The 13997-nt window shown below is 54.4% G+C and overlaps 1 protein-coding gene across 2 annotated transcripts in view; it reads left to right on the top strand.

The window, feature by feature from the left end:
- The first annotated feature begins 513 nt into the window (after nt 1-513).
- CFAP100 (cilia and flagella associated protein 100) overlaps nt 514-13997 on the top strand; it is a 30296-nt gene continuing 16812 nt past the window's right edge. Inside the window, exons 1-8 of one of the 2 annotated variants that reach the window (XM_054724396.1) lie at nt 514-591; nt 1470-1577; nt 2994-3074; nt 7820-7920; nt 10144-10345; nt 11994-12061; nt 12144-12307; nt 12522-12602. In XM_054724396.1, coding sequence (XP_054580371.1) covers nt 1550-1577; nt 2994-3074; nt 7820-7920; nt 10144-10345; nt 11994-12061; nt 12144-12307; nt 12522-12602 — 725 coding nt within the window. In that variant the 5' untranslated portion in view covers nt 514-591; nt 1470-1549. Of the gene's footprint in view, nt 592-933; nt 1114-1469; nt 1578-2993; nt 3075-7819; nt 7921-10143; nt 10346-11993; nt 12062-12143; nt 12308-12521; nt 12603-13997 lie in introns of those variants that run through there. The other variant, XM_054724397.1, reaches the window with a different exon arrangement.

Genomic DNA, 13997 nt, shown 5'->3' on the forward strand with positions numbered 1-13997 from the left:
CTTTATTCCGGGTCTCACACAGCCTCTGGGGCAGTGGCTCCCAGCCTCAGCTGGGGAGTCCCAGGGAGGAGGGCTGGCCACGACTCAGATGCTGGCTCCGCCCAGAGCTTCTGACGGAGCCGGCCAACATTTGCTTCTCTAACGGGTCTCCAGCATTTCTGAAGCTGCAGGTCCCAGGACTACGCTTTAAGAACCGCCCCTGGAGAAAGTGAGGTCCACTCTGCCCAAAGGACCACTTACATGCGAAGGCACACGTGGAGTCAATGAGTCGGGGGGTGAAAAAGAGCCGGAGGACAGTGAGTAATAATGAAGGACAGAGGAAGGACACTCCTGTTCACCAGACCCCATCCTGGGCCCGGCACCGACCTGGTGGCGCCCCAGGAATGGAAGTGGTGGGAGTCTGCGCTCCGTCCTTACCCCACCCTGCGGCCCACAGGCCCCGCCCCGCAGCCCGCCTCCGCGGCTCTTGTGACGTCACGACGCCAGTGGCCAGGAGAATGGTTGCTGTGACAACGTAAACCAAAGGCCGGCGCGCTCTGAGCCTTGGAACCTGGCGCCGAAGCTTAGGATCAAGCCCGGTGCGCGAGGCTGGTGGGTGCGCCCGGGGCTGTGATGGGGGGCACGCGGGGTCAGGGTGAGCTCTGGGCCAAATCGCAAGACCCCTTTTGCAAGGCTCCCCGCCCTTCCTTCCTTGTCGCCATACTTGCTTTATCGCTCACCCAGACATCCCTCTGTCCATGGTCCCCGCCGCCGAGCTGGGATGGGGAGACCAGGTCCTACTAGCCGGGGCCTCTCTGGATTCCTGTCCGTGAGAACCGAGCAGGACTGTGGCTGGAAGGGCACGGAGTCAAGGAATTTTGGACTGGAATCCCAGCTTCGGCCCTTCCTGGCTGTGTGACTTAGGACACCTCTCCGGATCTCTCCTTTGTTTCTTCCTTTGCAAAATGAAAAGACAGTCAATGTTAGAGACGTGCCAGGCGCTTTGATATAAGCATATGAGCTACAGATCAGAAAAGAACCCCTGTTCTCATGGAGCTTAATTCTAAGGGCAATAAGCTGATTTTTTTTTAAAGCGATAAACCGACAGTGGGTGATTGCAGAGAAGAAAATAAAGTGAGGTCACACGGGGGTGCGGGTAAAGAACCCACTTTAGATGGGGGATGAGGAAGGCTTCTCTGGAGGGGTGACCTGTGAGCTCAGATCAGAAGGGAGTGTGGGAGCTGGGGGTGGGAGAACAGTTCTGGCTGAGGAGGCAGCAAATGCAAAGACCTTGGGGCAGAGCATGGTTGGTGTGTTCTAGCGAGTCAGAGAGGGGAGAGAGGACGGGGTGCGGGTTGGGAAGAGCGGGAGCTGCAGGTGTTGGCCACATGGTGAGCTCTCAGTAAATGCCAGCTGTTCTCAGCCGCCCCGGGCGGAGGGAGGCTGTGGGCCTGGAGGCCATCTGGCTCAAACTCTGTGTCATTCCCCAGGTTGGAACCTCCTTTAGCCGAGGTCCGGTTTTGCAGCAAGCCCTTGTTCCTCTGCAGGGACGTCCAAGGTCCTGTCTACTATGGTCTCCAAGGACATGGTGAACACCAGTAAGTGCCCAGTACCCAGCTGGCATGGGCTCTCTCCGGGCCCAAAGGCAGCCTGGGGAGCCTGGGACCCTGAGGTCTAGAGTTAATCCAGGGTTCGGGGGATTCTAAATCAAGCCATGAGGCAGAAATCACAGTTTGCCAGGTTCCTTAGAAACCCCATGTACCAGAGTCCTAAAGTTGCCAGGACAAAGTGCCACCACAGACTGGTGACTTAAACAACAGAGATTGATTGTCTCGTGGCCTGGCCCTTGGGGTATACCACTTAACTCCCAGGCCCTCCCTTTCCCTTCATCACCCCAGCTCCCCCTCCCCCCGCACTGGTCCAAGAGGACCAGCTCCCTGAGCTTTCCACCCAAGCACACCTCTACACTCTCCTGCAGCCCCCACCCCTCTGCCCTCGGGCCAGCTGCCCTCCAGGCTGGCATAGCCTGGAGTCTCCAAGCTACAAAAGGTTCCCGAGTTGGGGTTGAAGGAAGCGTGGGGCCACATGCCTCCTTCCCTGTGGGTATCAGTGGAAGAGAGAACAAGGAAGTGGGAGTCTCTGAGGGCCCAGCCCTGACGGAAGAACCTGGTCAATTCACAGCAAGAGCACTGTCCGGACAGGAAGCAGACGCTTAGGGCCCGTGGCCTCCCTGGGTAACCCCGTGCTGCTCTTCGGGGACAAATGGAAGGGTGTGCAAGGGAAGGCACCTTCTGTGTGCCAGGCGCGTGTGCTAGGAACTTCTGTGGCCATTTTCTTGCACGATCCTTACAACTTCCCAGCAAAGTCAGCATGATTGTCTCAGATGTGAAACTGAGGCTCAGAGAAGCTGAGTGGCTTGCCAAGCCCACTAGGCAGACAGGTGAGGATGCTGAGGCTGGAGCCCTAATGTGTGCCGAGCCGGCACGGCCACGGGTGAACCTGAGAGGGGACGGTGAAGGATGGAGAAAAGACAGACAAGAGAGGAAAGCTGGAGTAGGTGGGACGCTCCTCTCTGATGGAGAGACAGCACCACAGCCTGCAAGCCGAGTCTTTATTTTATAGCCAGTTTCCACGAGGCAAAGTAAGGGCGTGGTCAAGATGTTTACAACATTCTCGTGGCTTTCGAATCTGCTCAATTTACATGCACCTGATTAAGCCTTATTTACTTGCTGCACCTCCCTAAGCCCATATCACTCAGCCACGTGGGGCTGCAGGTTCAGACCATAAGCTCAAGCTTAAAACCATAGCCTTTGGCTATAATTGTGCTGGGACTTGCACGTGGCTTTGCCTCGAGAGGATCGTGCCCTCTCATTAGTCGCAGGCTTGAACCTGTCTGAACGCTGTAGCCGCTCTCCACGCTAAAGCATGTCTGATCTCTCCCCAGCCTCATGCTGTGTTCACAGCTATCACAAAACATGTCATTTCCTGTGGCCCTCACTTTTGTGTCTCCCCAGAGAACAGCCTGGACTCCACAGATGAGAGCTCTCCTTCAGTCCTTGAAGATAAAAGAAAGAAACATAAGAAAAAAGGCAAAGGTACCTCTGGAGCTGGGAGCTGAAGTCCCAGGTGGTGGGGGCGCTCTCCCTCAGCTGCAGGGGCCTCAGACCCAGGCTTCAGTGTGAAGGGCAGAGGCCATGCTCCCGTTTCCATGAGGAAAAGGGCGTCCAAGACCTGAAATAATAGAAACATAAAGTGGGATATGTTCCTGCAGGAATGGGAATGTGGGGAGCAGTCCACAGCTCCATGAGGCTCCACCAGTAGCAGGTCTACAAAGTCATCCAGGTGACCACATCCTAAGTCTTTCTCCTCCACTGTCTTTATCTGTAGGGCTTTCAACCGCAAGGTTGTCACATGGTCACGAACTGGCTGCTGCAGATGCAGCCATCACATCGCATTCCAGACAGGGAGAAGGATTGAAGAGAAGGGCAGAACTGCCTACCTGCCACTTTAGCTCTCCCTGGGAAAAGATCCTTCCCAGAATCTCCACCCAACAATTTCTGACTACTTTTTGGGGGGGCGGGAGGGAGTCACAGAGCTATTAGGATCTGCAAGGGAGGCTGAGAGTATAGGCGCATGGCTGCCATCATTTAGGAAGAAGAAGGGTAGGCAGGTAGCTGCATATGCCTCGTCCTCTGAGCCCCTGCTCTGTCACTCTGCACCCTGGCTTCCAGGACTCCCTCCTGGTTTCTGTACTGCCCCCACCCCACCCCCAAGACTCCTGGCTTACAGGCCTGTCCGGTCTTCCTGCAGAGGTGTGCAGATGTGAGCATGTTCCCTGCACCTGTCCTTCACAGGCCAGCTCCCACCCCTCAGCCCACCCCACCCCCATTTCCTCTTTCTTTTCATTATTAAAACCCCACCCTAGCTGGTTTGGCTCAGTGGGTAGAGCGTCGTCTGTCTGCAGACTGAAGGGTCCCAAGTTCAATTTTGGTCAAGGGCACATGCCCTGGTTGTGGGCTCCATCCCCAGTGGGTGGCATGCAGGAGGCAGCCGATCAGTGATTCTCCTCATTGATGTTTCTATCTCTCTCTCCCTCTCCCTTCCTCTCTGAAATCAATAAAAATATATATTTTAAAAAATAAAATCCCACAGGTAGAGACTAAAGCCCAGTGAACTCACATGCCTGTCACCAGATTGGGCATTAGGCAAGGTTTTGCCACTTTTGCTTCATCTATCCCTTTGCTCCTTTTCTTTTCAGTCTTTGACAAAATATAGGGTGTCCCAAAAAATGTATACACACACTTTGAATGATTATAAAGGCAGTGTTTATTAAAATACATGTCATTTTCAAAATTGAGCTATCAGCTGTTAAAGTGTATGTACATATTTTGGGGCGGGATACCTTGTATTTTAAAGTAAAATCCAGATGCGTCATTTCATCCCTGTATACCTCAATGTGCATTTTTCAAAAACAGGAACATTTTCTTACCAGCCCACAATGAAGTTAACCAGACCATCGTCAGATTTACCCAATTATCTAAGAAATGTCTCCCTCCAGAAGATTTGTTTACATCGGGATTCAAATGAGATCGGAATATCTTCTGTTGCTTTTGATCTAGCATAGCCACTCCCCCACGACCTTACATTTTCTGTGCCTTGAGTTGTGGAAAAAATGGTGTTAATTATCCTGTAGAATGTCCTTTGTGGTGGCTCGGCTTCCTGGTGCTGTCGTTATAACGACAGGAACATCTCTGTTCGCCATATTTCTTTTAATTGGACACTAGATGTTTGATAGGATGGATCCATGTCCCTCTTTGTCCACAGACTCCTTCCTCGGTGGGCTGTGTGCTTCCTGCCCCCTTTTGTAAGAAGCCCACACACCCAGCTGCCTCCCTGTTGGCCATGCTACAATGGTAGGTTCAGGTGTTAGCCACCTGACCCTCCATCACAGATCCCCCCCAGCCATCCACTCAATAGTTTCTTCTGCTGATGGGTGCTTGTCCCCTCACACAAGGGTGAGCGTCCTGGGTTTTGGATTTGTTTTGTTTCTTCACTGAGATATAATTAATATACAGTGAAAGGAACAAATCTCAAGTATATAGTTGGATAATTTTTTTTTTTTTGGTTTTATTGGTTTATAGAGAGGAAGCGGGGAGGGAGAGATAGACATCAATGTGAGAGAGAAACATCGATTGGCTGTCTCCAGCATGGGCCCCAACTGGGGATCGAACCCACAACCTGGGTATATGCTCTGACTGGGAATCGAACCCGCCACCTTTTGGTGTACAGGAAGACGCTCCAATCAACTGGGCCACACCGGCTAGGGCCAGTTTGTAAATTTTGACAGATGTATACAACTTCTTACCCTCCACCCATTCACCATCTAGAACATTTCCATCTGCTCAGTTCTCTTTCCCCCAAAGCATGAGAAAGAGGGCTATCTTTCAGGGACTCTGCTATCAGGGGATCATTTTATTCGATCTCGGGCCTCACATATCTGGAATCCCTCAGTGCTCTTTTGATCTGGCTTTCTTTACTCGACATCACATCTGTGAGACACACACAGCAGGCGTCCCTTCTCTGTTGCTATGTGTATTCTGTTGCGCGCATATGCCAACAATGTATTATTCTTTCTAGAACTGATGAACATTTGGGTTGTTTCTGTGGATTTTAGCTATTACAAATAATAGTACGATGCATCTGCAGTCCAATGAGTACAGGATGATTAGTATTACTGTGAAGACAATCAGTGTGTTAATGTGAAGATGAGCCCGCAACCAAGAATGGCAATCATTTGAAGCAAATCATCCCAGAAATGCAATTAGTTTAACATTTATAAACCAGTGTGGTACATACTCCATAAGAGAATGAGAGAGAGAATTATATGATCATTTCAATAGATGCAGTATAAGTATTTGATAAAATTAAAAACATTTTGAATAAAAGTCTTAGCAACCTAGGGATAGAGAGGTCTGATAAAGGGGACTGATGTGGCCTGAGAAGGGACCCCCAGAGATGTCTGCATCTGAATCCCCAAGCCTGTAACTAATCCCTTACATGGCAAAGGGACTTGGCTGATGTGATTAAGTGAAGGGTCTGGAGATGGGGAGAAGATCCGGGACTATCCAGATGGGGTGCTCAGTGTCATCACAAGGGTCCTTCTAAGAGGGAAGCAGGAGGGGCAGAAGGAGAAGGTGTGACATGAGAAGCAGAGGTTGGGGTGCAGGCCCTGCTCCCTCCTCAGGAGCCAAGCTGCGAACTGACTGGAGGCCCTTCTGACTTCCTCCCGGCCGTGGGCCAAGGAGCAGATAACCTTTGTCCTTCCCATTCTGAGCATAGCTCACTTTTTTCAACTCTGTGTTTTGACAGGACTTAAGTCTTACAGAAAAGTTGAAAGAATAGTACGAAGATATAGACTGCCCCTGACTTTGGGCTTTTCCGACCCCTCCTCAGGATAGACTGCAGAGGAAGCGTCCCAGGCAAGAATGTCTGAGCGACGTGCTGGGCTCCCTTTGGAAAGAGTGCCAACCTCTCTCTCTCCTGCCAATGCTCACTTCGGGCACTTGCGTGACGTGGAGCCTACCAGGCTTCCCCACTGTACAGCCCCTTTCCTCTTGGGAATAAGTGTCTTGTGCAGAGGTATTTTGAGACGATCATGACTTTGAACCCCTTTAACGGTGCCCTCCTTTTGCTGATAAGGGTGCAAGATGAGATAGACCTCCGTCCAGAAGGCAGGTCAGCATGTTTCCGAAGCCTGGAAACTGCCTACAGCCCTTGGCCTCTCGTCTCCCTTTGGAAAATCAGTTCCCAAGAACCGGCCAGTGGTGGCCGTGATGTCCTCAGGATGTCGGGGTGCTATGAATTGCTACACATCCCATGGCGAGTGCACCCTGATGGCATGGCGTGTCACTGCAGCCCTTAATGTTTGCTTACAAGGTCCACAAAGAACTAGTAACTTCACAGGGAACTGCTGATGGTAAAGTGTCCTTTCCAAAGGAATATGTGGAATTATTAAAATTGTATGTTGAAAAGTACTAGAAGAAAACACCCTCAAAAATGTTACCAGCAGCTAATTCAAAGCGAAGTTGGTTTTTATTTTTATCTCATTCTCTTTCACTTTCAAGAACGTTTTGTTTCCAATGAACCCTGTTTCTTTTCTATCAAGGGTAGTGGGGAAAGCAACCATATTTTTAAGGCCTTTGTTTGGGTCCTTTTGGCTTCTGTCCTCCCTGACACGCTCTGAGCTGAGCTGAAGGAACCTCTCTCCCTAAGCCCTGGGGGTGGGGATAGCAGAATTGGGGTCCTTGGAAGTCCCCACCTCCCAAATTCTTACACGGCCTCTCCAGGCCTCAGCCACATTGCCTTTATCCACCCCCACGCTCAGTCTTCCTTTGGGGGAGGAGGGCTCGTGGAGACTCCTGCAAGGACAAAGCATATTCACCTAGAGTGCTCACGTCCCACTGACAGGCAGGCGCCTCTGCACTGGAGTCAGCAGGCTCTCCCTTCCCCCCTCTACAGAGTAGGAGTTCCTGAGACTTTAAATGAGAGAGGACAGAGGGCCAGGGACATAGCAGGTGTCTGAGGCAGAAGGGGCTGTGTTCACCGGGTCTCTTTCAGGTGCCAGGAACAGAAGCCCAACACCAACGAGGTTGAGTTCACGGAGCTGGAAGGCCCAGGGGTGGACTTCAGGCACAGCCGGGCCCAAGAGAACACTTGCCACTTGCTCATGCTTTCACGGAAGCTCCCTAGACTGGGCTGGGAGGGTGCTGGGACCCCAGAGGCACAGACCTCAGCTGGAAAGAGCTGGCTCGTCCCTCCAATGAGGTATTTCCCTCCCCAGTGGCTGTGGTTGTTCCGGACCGTTCAGCTAACCCTTTCCATATGTCTGGGAACGTGGACTTCTTCCTGCTCAGAGACCAGGAGCGGAATAAGTTTCACTCCGTGAGTATGCAGGACCAAGGCCTGCCCCGGTGCTTTCTTCCCTCACACAAGCAGCAGCAGCCCGATTTCCGAAGAGCACTTTCCCCAGGTCACTCTCTAGAAGGGCTCACCATTTCCTACAAAATCAACGGGAAACTCCCCCTGGCTCTCAGGTCTCTGACCTGTCCCACTGTCCCCCAGTTCCATCACCATTGTGCCTGGGCCTTTGTCAGGCTGGGCTCCTGGGAGCTGCTGTGGCCACAGCCTCTGCTACCACGCCTTGGCTTCTGCTGTCCCTTGCATGAGATGCCATCCCCTTCTGAGGCTTTTCCTGTGCTTCAAGGCCCATCTCAGACCTCAGGGACCCTCTCACCTCCCCCGGGGAAATCCCCCCCACAACTGGCCCCCACTGCTGTGGCCTTGCACAGTCAACTGGTTGGAATTCTTAGAGGCCAGATATGCACACAGGCATGTGCACATACACATTGCATGCCCCTCAGCAGTGCCTGGGAGTCCCGGGGCCAGCCCTGACCCCCAGGCTGTGCCTTGTCTCCACCCCAGCATAGTCTCTCTTGCCTCCCAATCCCAAGAGCTCATGTGCCCAGACAGCTGCCCCCCTTTGCCCGCCCCCCCCCTCCAGCCCAACCCCACACACATACACCCTGCCACGGCACGGCCAGCCAAAGCAAGCAAGCCTCATTGCAGCGAGGCTTGGGGAGAGCACCAGGTGTGCATCTTCCCTGGGAAGTGGCCAGCACAGGCCATGTTTCTGGTCATACTCTCACGGCCAGTGTCTCAAGCTCCCTCCTGGGCTGGCTCTGTCCACCCCACTTCAGGGCTCAGAGTCTGAGATTGCGTAGAGCTGTGGCTCCCACTGCAACTCCAACCAGTCCTGACACCCCAAACCTCTGGCTTAGAGACTCTGGGAGGGCCACCCTCCATCAATGTTCCCCCAACTCATGCCATGCTGTGCACCCACTCATGCCCTAGAAGGAAGCTCATGAAAAGCCACACTGAGCAGCTCATACTCCCCTGAGGCCTCCAGAGTGGGGAGATACTGCAAACACACACCCAGACCTTCTCTGACCTTGACTTAGAGAGCTCACCAGTGCAGAATTCCCTCTTCTTCTGCCAGCGTGGCCCTGCTTCGGGGCTACCTCCGTCTTCCTCCAAAAGCCCCTGCAACCTCACACTCCTCCCCACACCCCAGCAGAGCTCTCCAACCTCACACTCCGACCCCACCCTGCCCCACAGAGCCCCCCCAACCTCACCATGATCAAAAGCAGCTACTCAATATCTTCTAAACACAGGTCTTCTGCCGCTGGGATTCTAGAGGGTGACATTTCCCCGATTTTGTTGTAATCAAGGGCTCACACCAGATCCTGCCACAGCTAGGTTTTCCCTAAGCAGCGTTCTTTAGAGGCTGAATTGGGTTTTGTACCTGCCAGGCCCAGCAGGAAATAGAACCTACCCAGGAAAGGCCCCATGAAGAGTTCACATGAGGCCTCTCTGATCCCAGCCCACCCCATGAGGGGTGTGGAGACCCCCGGGGTCTGAACAGAAGAGTCAGGGCACCCCCGAAGCCAGAGATCTAAACGAGGCCTCTGCGAAGAAGGGACCCCAACCCCCCTCCCATCCTGGGATCCCCCGAAGTGCAAGGCTGGGGCCACAGGTCAGGGCAGGTGGAGAAGAGCTGGGGAGGTGCAGAACCCCATGACAGCATGGCCCCAACACTGGCTGACAAGTTTGCAGATCAAACTCAGGTTTGCAAGTTTCTTTTGGAAACTCAGATCTAATTTCCCCGAACCTTGGGATGTTGGACTTAGCATATCACGATACAAGTTTAAGTGTGAATTTCAGATAAACCAAGAGTCATCTTTTAGTGAGTGTGTCCCCTAACTGCTGATCTAGAATGCATATCACCTGGCAGGCAGCCTGTCCTCATCCGGCCGCCCTCCTGCACGGGGCTCTCCGGAGGCCAGCCCTGCCCACTCCCTCTGAAACGGGCAGTCGTGGGCAGAACCCCAGGGTGCTCCCCCCCCCACACACACACACACAGCTCCACAGTCTTTCCTGCGCTTGGCACCTGGGCACCCCCCACCCTGCCTGACTAAGTGCGCACCACCTCAAGTCCATACGACCGTGCACGGGACAACGCGGGAGGCGGCAACTGGGCCCAGGAGAGGGGGAAGGCGGTGTGGAGGCTGGCACTGGGAGACCTCGCCTGACCCGCCCGCCCCCCAGGAGCGGCAGAAGAAGAAGATGCTGCGGTTGCACCAGAAGATGACCTACTCCTCCAAAGTGTTGGCCAAGCACACCAGCCTGCTGCGTGAGCTGCAGCTGCAGGACCGGGCGGATGACCAGGAGGCGCGTGCCCTGGCCGAGGCCCAGCAGATGAGCGCCTTCCAGGAGGACCACACCTCCTGGAAGCTGGCCATGACCAAAGGTACTGCTCCTCCCTCCCCGACATCGGGTCTGTGCCTCCATGGGAGGGCAGTGCTGCAGAGGGGGGGGCTGCGGTGCAGTGGGGGCGGGGGCCTTTCCTGTCTGACCCCTGCCTTCCGGGTCACAGAGATCAGTTCCGGATGGAGTGCAAATCCAAAAGCCTCTGGACCCCAGCACTGCATGCATTCTGAGTGTTGACCAGGCACGATGAATGCGGGTTGTATAAACAAAGGCATTTAACATGGAGATAACAAGTCAGCGTAGAACTAGATTGCCTGGGTTCAGGTCTCAATGGCGGCACCATCCTGGCCAAGTTAGCTAACTCCTTCCCACTGCAGTCTCCTCTCCTGGCTGATGACGGTAGCAACCTCATGGTTGGGGGTTCAACCTCGTCAAACACTGCACATAGTGAGAAAGAACTGTGTGTGTTTGTGTGGGTGTGTGCATGCATGTGTGTGTGTGTGCGTGCACATGGGCAGTTATTTTTGTAACCCAGTAGGAAATCTACAGTACTGAAAACGCATTAATATTCTACCAACCCAGATGATAAAGTATAATATCACTAAGCTAGACAGTAGTAGTTGGGATCAGCCAGTTCTGGAACCCCCAGGCCTACGGGTGTACTGGATATGAATATACGAGTATACATAAGGAGACCCCAGTCTCCACCCTGATACCATGGCTTGTTCTTTGGGGTACGAAACCCTGTGCTTGCTTCGACGATTGTGTACCAAGCTCTGCATGGGGGGAGCAGCACAGCATGTGCTTTCTTTCTGCCTTCGCCCTCTATTCCTAAGACCTAGGAGAGGCAGGTGGCACCTGGATGGGGAAGCCTGGACCCAGGGCGTTTGCACAAAAGACTTGTCAGTGTCCAGCTTTGGCTTCCAGTGAGGAGCTGGGTCTCCTTGAGGGCAGCGACTTCCCCAGGGTGGACCAGGAGGCAGGGACCTAGTGGGTTCGCTGCCAGGCATCTAGACTTAAAGCAGGATCCCTGCAGCACACCAGCTTTTGGAAGGGAGAGGATTGGAGGGACAAGTCAGAGCCATGTGGTTCTGCAGTCCTTCCCACAGTCCCCGGGCTCTCCAAAGTTGGGGAGTGCCTAGGTCTTCCTTTCCAGAAAGGCCAAGGAAAGAGGCCCCCACGGCCGGTGGCCTCACCATGCTGCCTCTCTGCTTGTCCTCTGGAAGGTTATCCAGGAGCCCACCCTCATGTCCTCCCCCCTGGGGAAACCCTGGCAGTGTAGACTTAGCTGCTGCCCAAGTTGGGCCCTGGGGGCTTAGGGCACCCCCAGTTGAGATCATCCTGCCACATTTCCTCTCAGGTCCTGGCAATAGGCCTTTTGTTAGGAAGTCCAGTTGGGTGAAACTTCCAGGGTGGCGGTCTCCAGAGTATCATTCCAGGTGTGAGGAGCGCGACAGCAAGAGAGGCTCTTCCCACCTGGACCCGCTGCAGGCATGGAGGTGTGACCTGTCAGCAGAGCCTTCTCTGCCTTTGCCGGAGGCGGGGCTGGCTCTCCCACAGCCCCTGTGATGGCGCTGCATTGCACCAGGAGCAGCTGACCAGCCCCTCTTCCTGTGCGCCCATCCTCAGCCACACCTGAGTCTCTCTCCCACTGCCCACCCCCAGATGCCTCCCTCCTCTCCTTGCAGAAAAGAAAGAGGATTCTGACAGCATACACAAGTACATCAACCAGAAGCGGCAAATGTTCCTCCTCCAGGTAGGCCCGTCTGCTCCCATGAAGGGGGGACCTGGGTGGGCTGTCCGGTGGGGAGTGTAATCCCTGCTCTGGTGGCCATCAGTATGCCCTGGATATGAAGCGGAGCGAGATCCAGCGGCTAGAGATGCTGGCAACTAAGGAGGAGGCGGAGCTGGAGCAGGCTGAGAAGTCCCTGGAGAAGGATTCGGCCCTGTTCGATGAGTTCCTCAGGGAGAATGACCGCAGCTCAGTGCAGGCCCTGAAAGAGTGAGCCTGTGGCCAAAGGGGCTTGTTGGCCATACCCCCAGGGTCCCCTGGGCCTGTGCAAACCACCCGACCTAACCTGCACCCAGCCTCAGCCCCCGCCTCCACCCTGGACCCCAAACCAGGCTCCTGGTAGCTCCCCCCCCTCCAGCCTGGCCTGAGAGCAGTTTGGCCTCTTAACAGTCTGAGATTTGCTCCCTGCCCACCCTACCCTCAGGGCAGAGAAGGAGACCAAAGTGAAGATAGAGAAGATCACTGAAATTCGAGATCTGACCACCCAGATCATGAATATCAAAAGGTAAGGTCAGAGGCTGCCTGGTGGGCGTGGCTCAGTGGTTGAGCATGGACCTATGAACCAGGAGGTCATGTTCAATTCCTGGCCAGGGCTTGACCAATCAATGATGCTCTCTCATCACTGATGTTTCTATTTCTCTCTCCCTCTCCCTTCCTCTCTGAAATCACTAAATATATATATACTAGAGGCCCAGTGCATGAAATTCGTGCATGGGGGGGGGGGGGTCCCTCAGCCCAGCCTGCACCCTCTCCAATCTGGGACATCCCTCTCACAATCCAGGACTGCTGGCTCCCAACTGCTCGCCTGCCTGCCTTCCTGATTGCCCCTAACCACTTCTGCCTGCCAGCCTGATCACCCCCTAACCACTCCCCTGCCAGCCTAATTGCCCCTAACTGCCCTCCCATACAGGCCTGGTAACCCCTAACTGCCCTCCCCTGCAGGTCTAGTCACCCCTAACTGCCCTCCCCTGAAGGCCTGGTCACCCCCAACTGCTCTCCCCTGCAGGCCTGGGTCCCCCCCAACTGCCTTCCCCTGCAGGCCCGGTCGCCCCCAACTTCCCTCCTCTGCCAGCCTGGTCACCTCTAACTGCCCTCCCTTGTAGGCCTGGTCCCTCCCAACTTCCCTCTTCTGCTGGCCATCTTGTGGTGGCCATTTTGTGTCCACATGGGGGCAGCCATCTTGTGTGTTGGGGTGATGGTCAATTTGAATATTACTCTTTTATTAGATAGGATAGATAGATAGATAGATAGATAGATAGATAGATAGATAGATAGACAGACTAGAAGCCTGGTGCATTAAATTTGTGCACGGGAGGGGGGGTGTCCCTTAGCCCAGCCTGCTCCCTCTCTAATCTGGGACCCCTTGGGGAATGTCTGACTGCCAGTTTAGAGGAGAATCAATTCCTGCAGGATCGGGCCTAAACTGGCAGTCAGACATCCTTCTCACAATCTGGGACTGCTGGCTCTTAACCACTCGCCTGCCTGCTGGCCTGATTTCCCTAACTGCTCTCCCCTGCTGACCTGATCCCCCTAACCACCCCCCCTCCAGTCTAATCACCCTAACTGCTCTCCCCTGCTGGCTTGATCACCCCTAACTGCCTCTGCCTTGGCCCTGCCACCATGGCTTTGTCCGGGAGGACATCTGGTCTAATTAGCATATTACCCTTTTATTAGTATAGATAGAGGCCTAGTGCATGGGTGGGGGCTGGCTGGTCTGCCCTGAAGGGGGTCCCAGATCAGGGTTGGGGTCCCCTTGGGGGTGGGGACAGCCTGGGCAAGGGGCCTGGGGGGGGGGGTGTTGCAGGCCAACCACTCCCACATTGGGGTGGGGGTCTCTGCTGGGGGCAGGGGTCCTCGCTGGGGGCGCAGAGTGGCCTGGGCTAGGGCCTGGGGACAGTTT

The sequence above is a fragment of the Eptesicus fuscus genome, chromosome 12 (assembly GCF_027574615.1).
Source record: "Eptesicus fuscus isolate TK198812 chromosome 12, DD_ASM_mEF_20220401, whole genome shotgun sequence".
Lineage (NCBI taxonomy): Eukaryota > Metazoa > Chordata > Mammalia > Chiroptera > Vespertilionidae > Eptesicus > Eptesicus fuscus.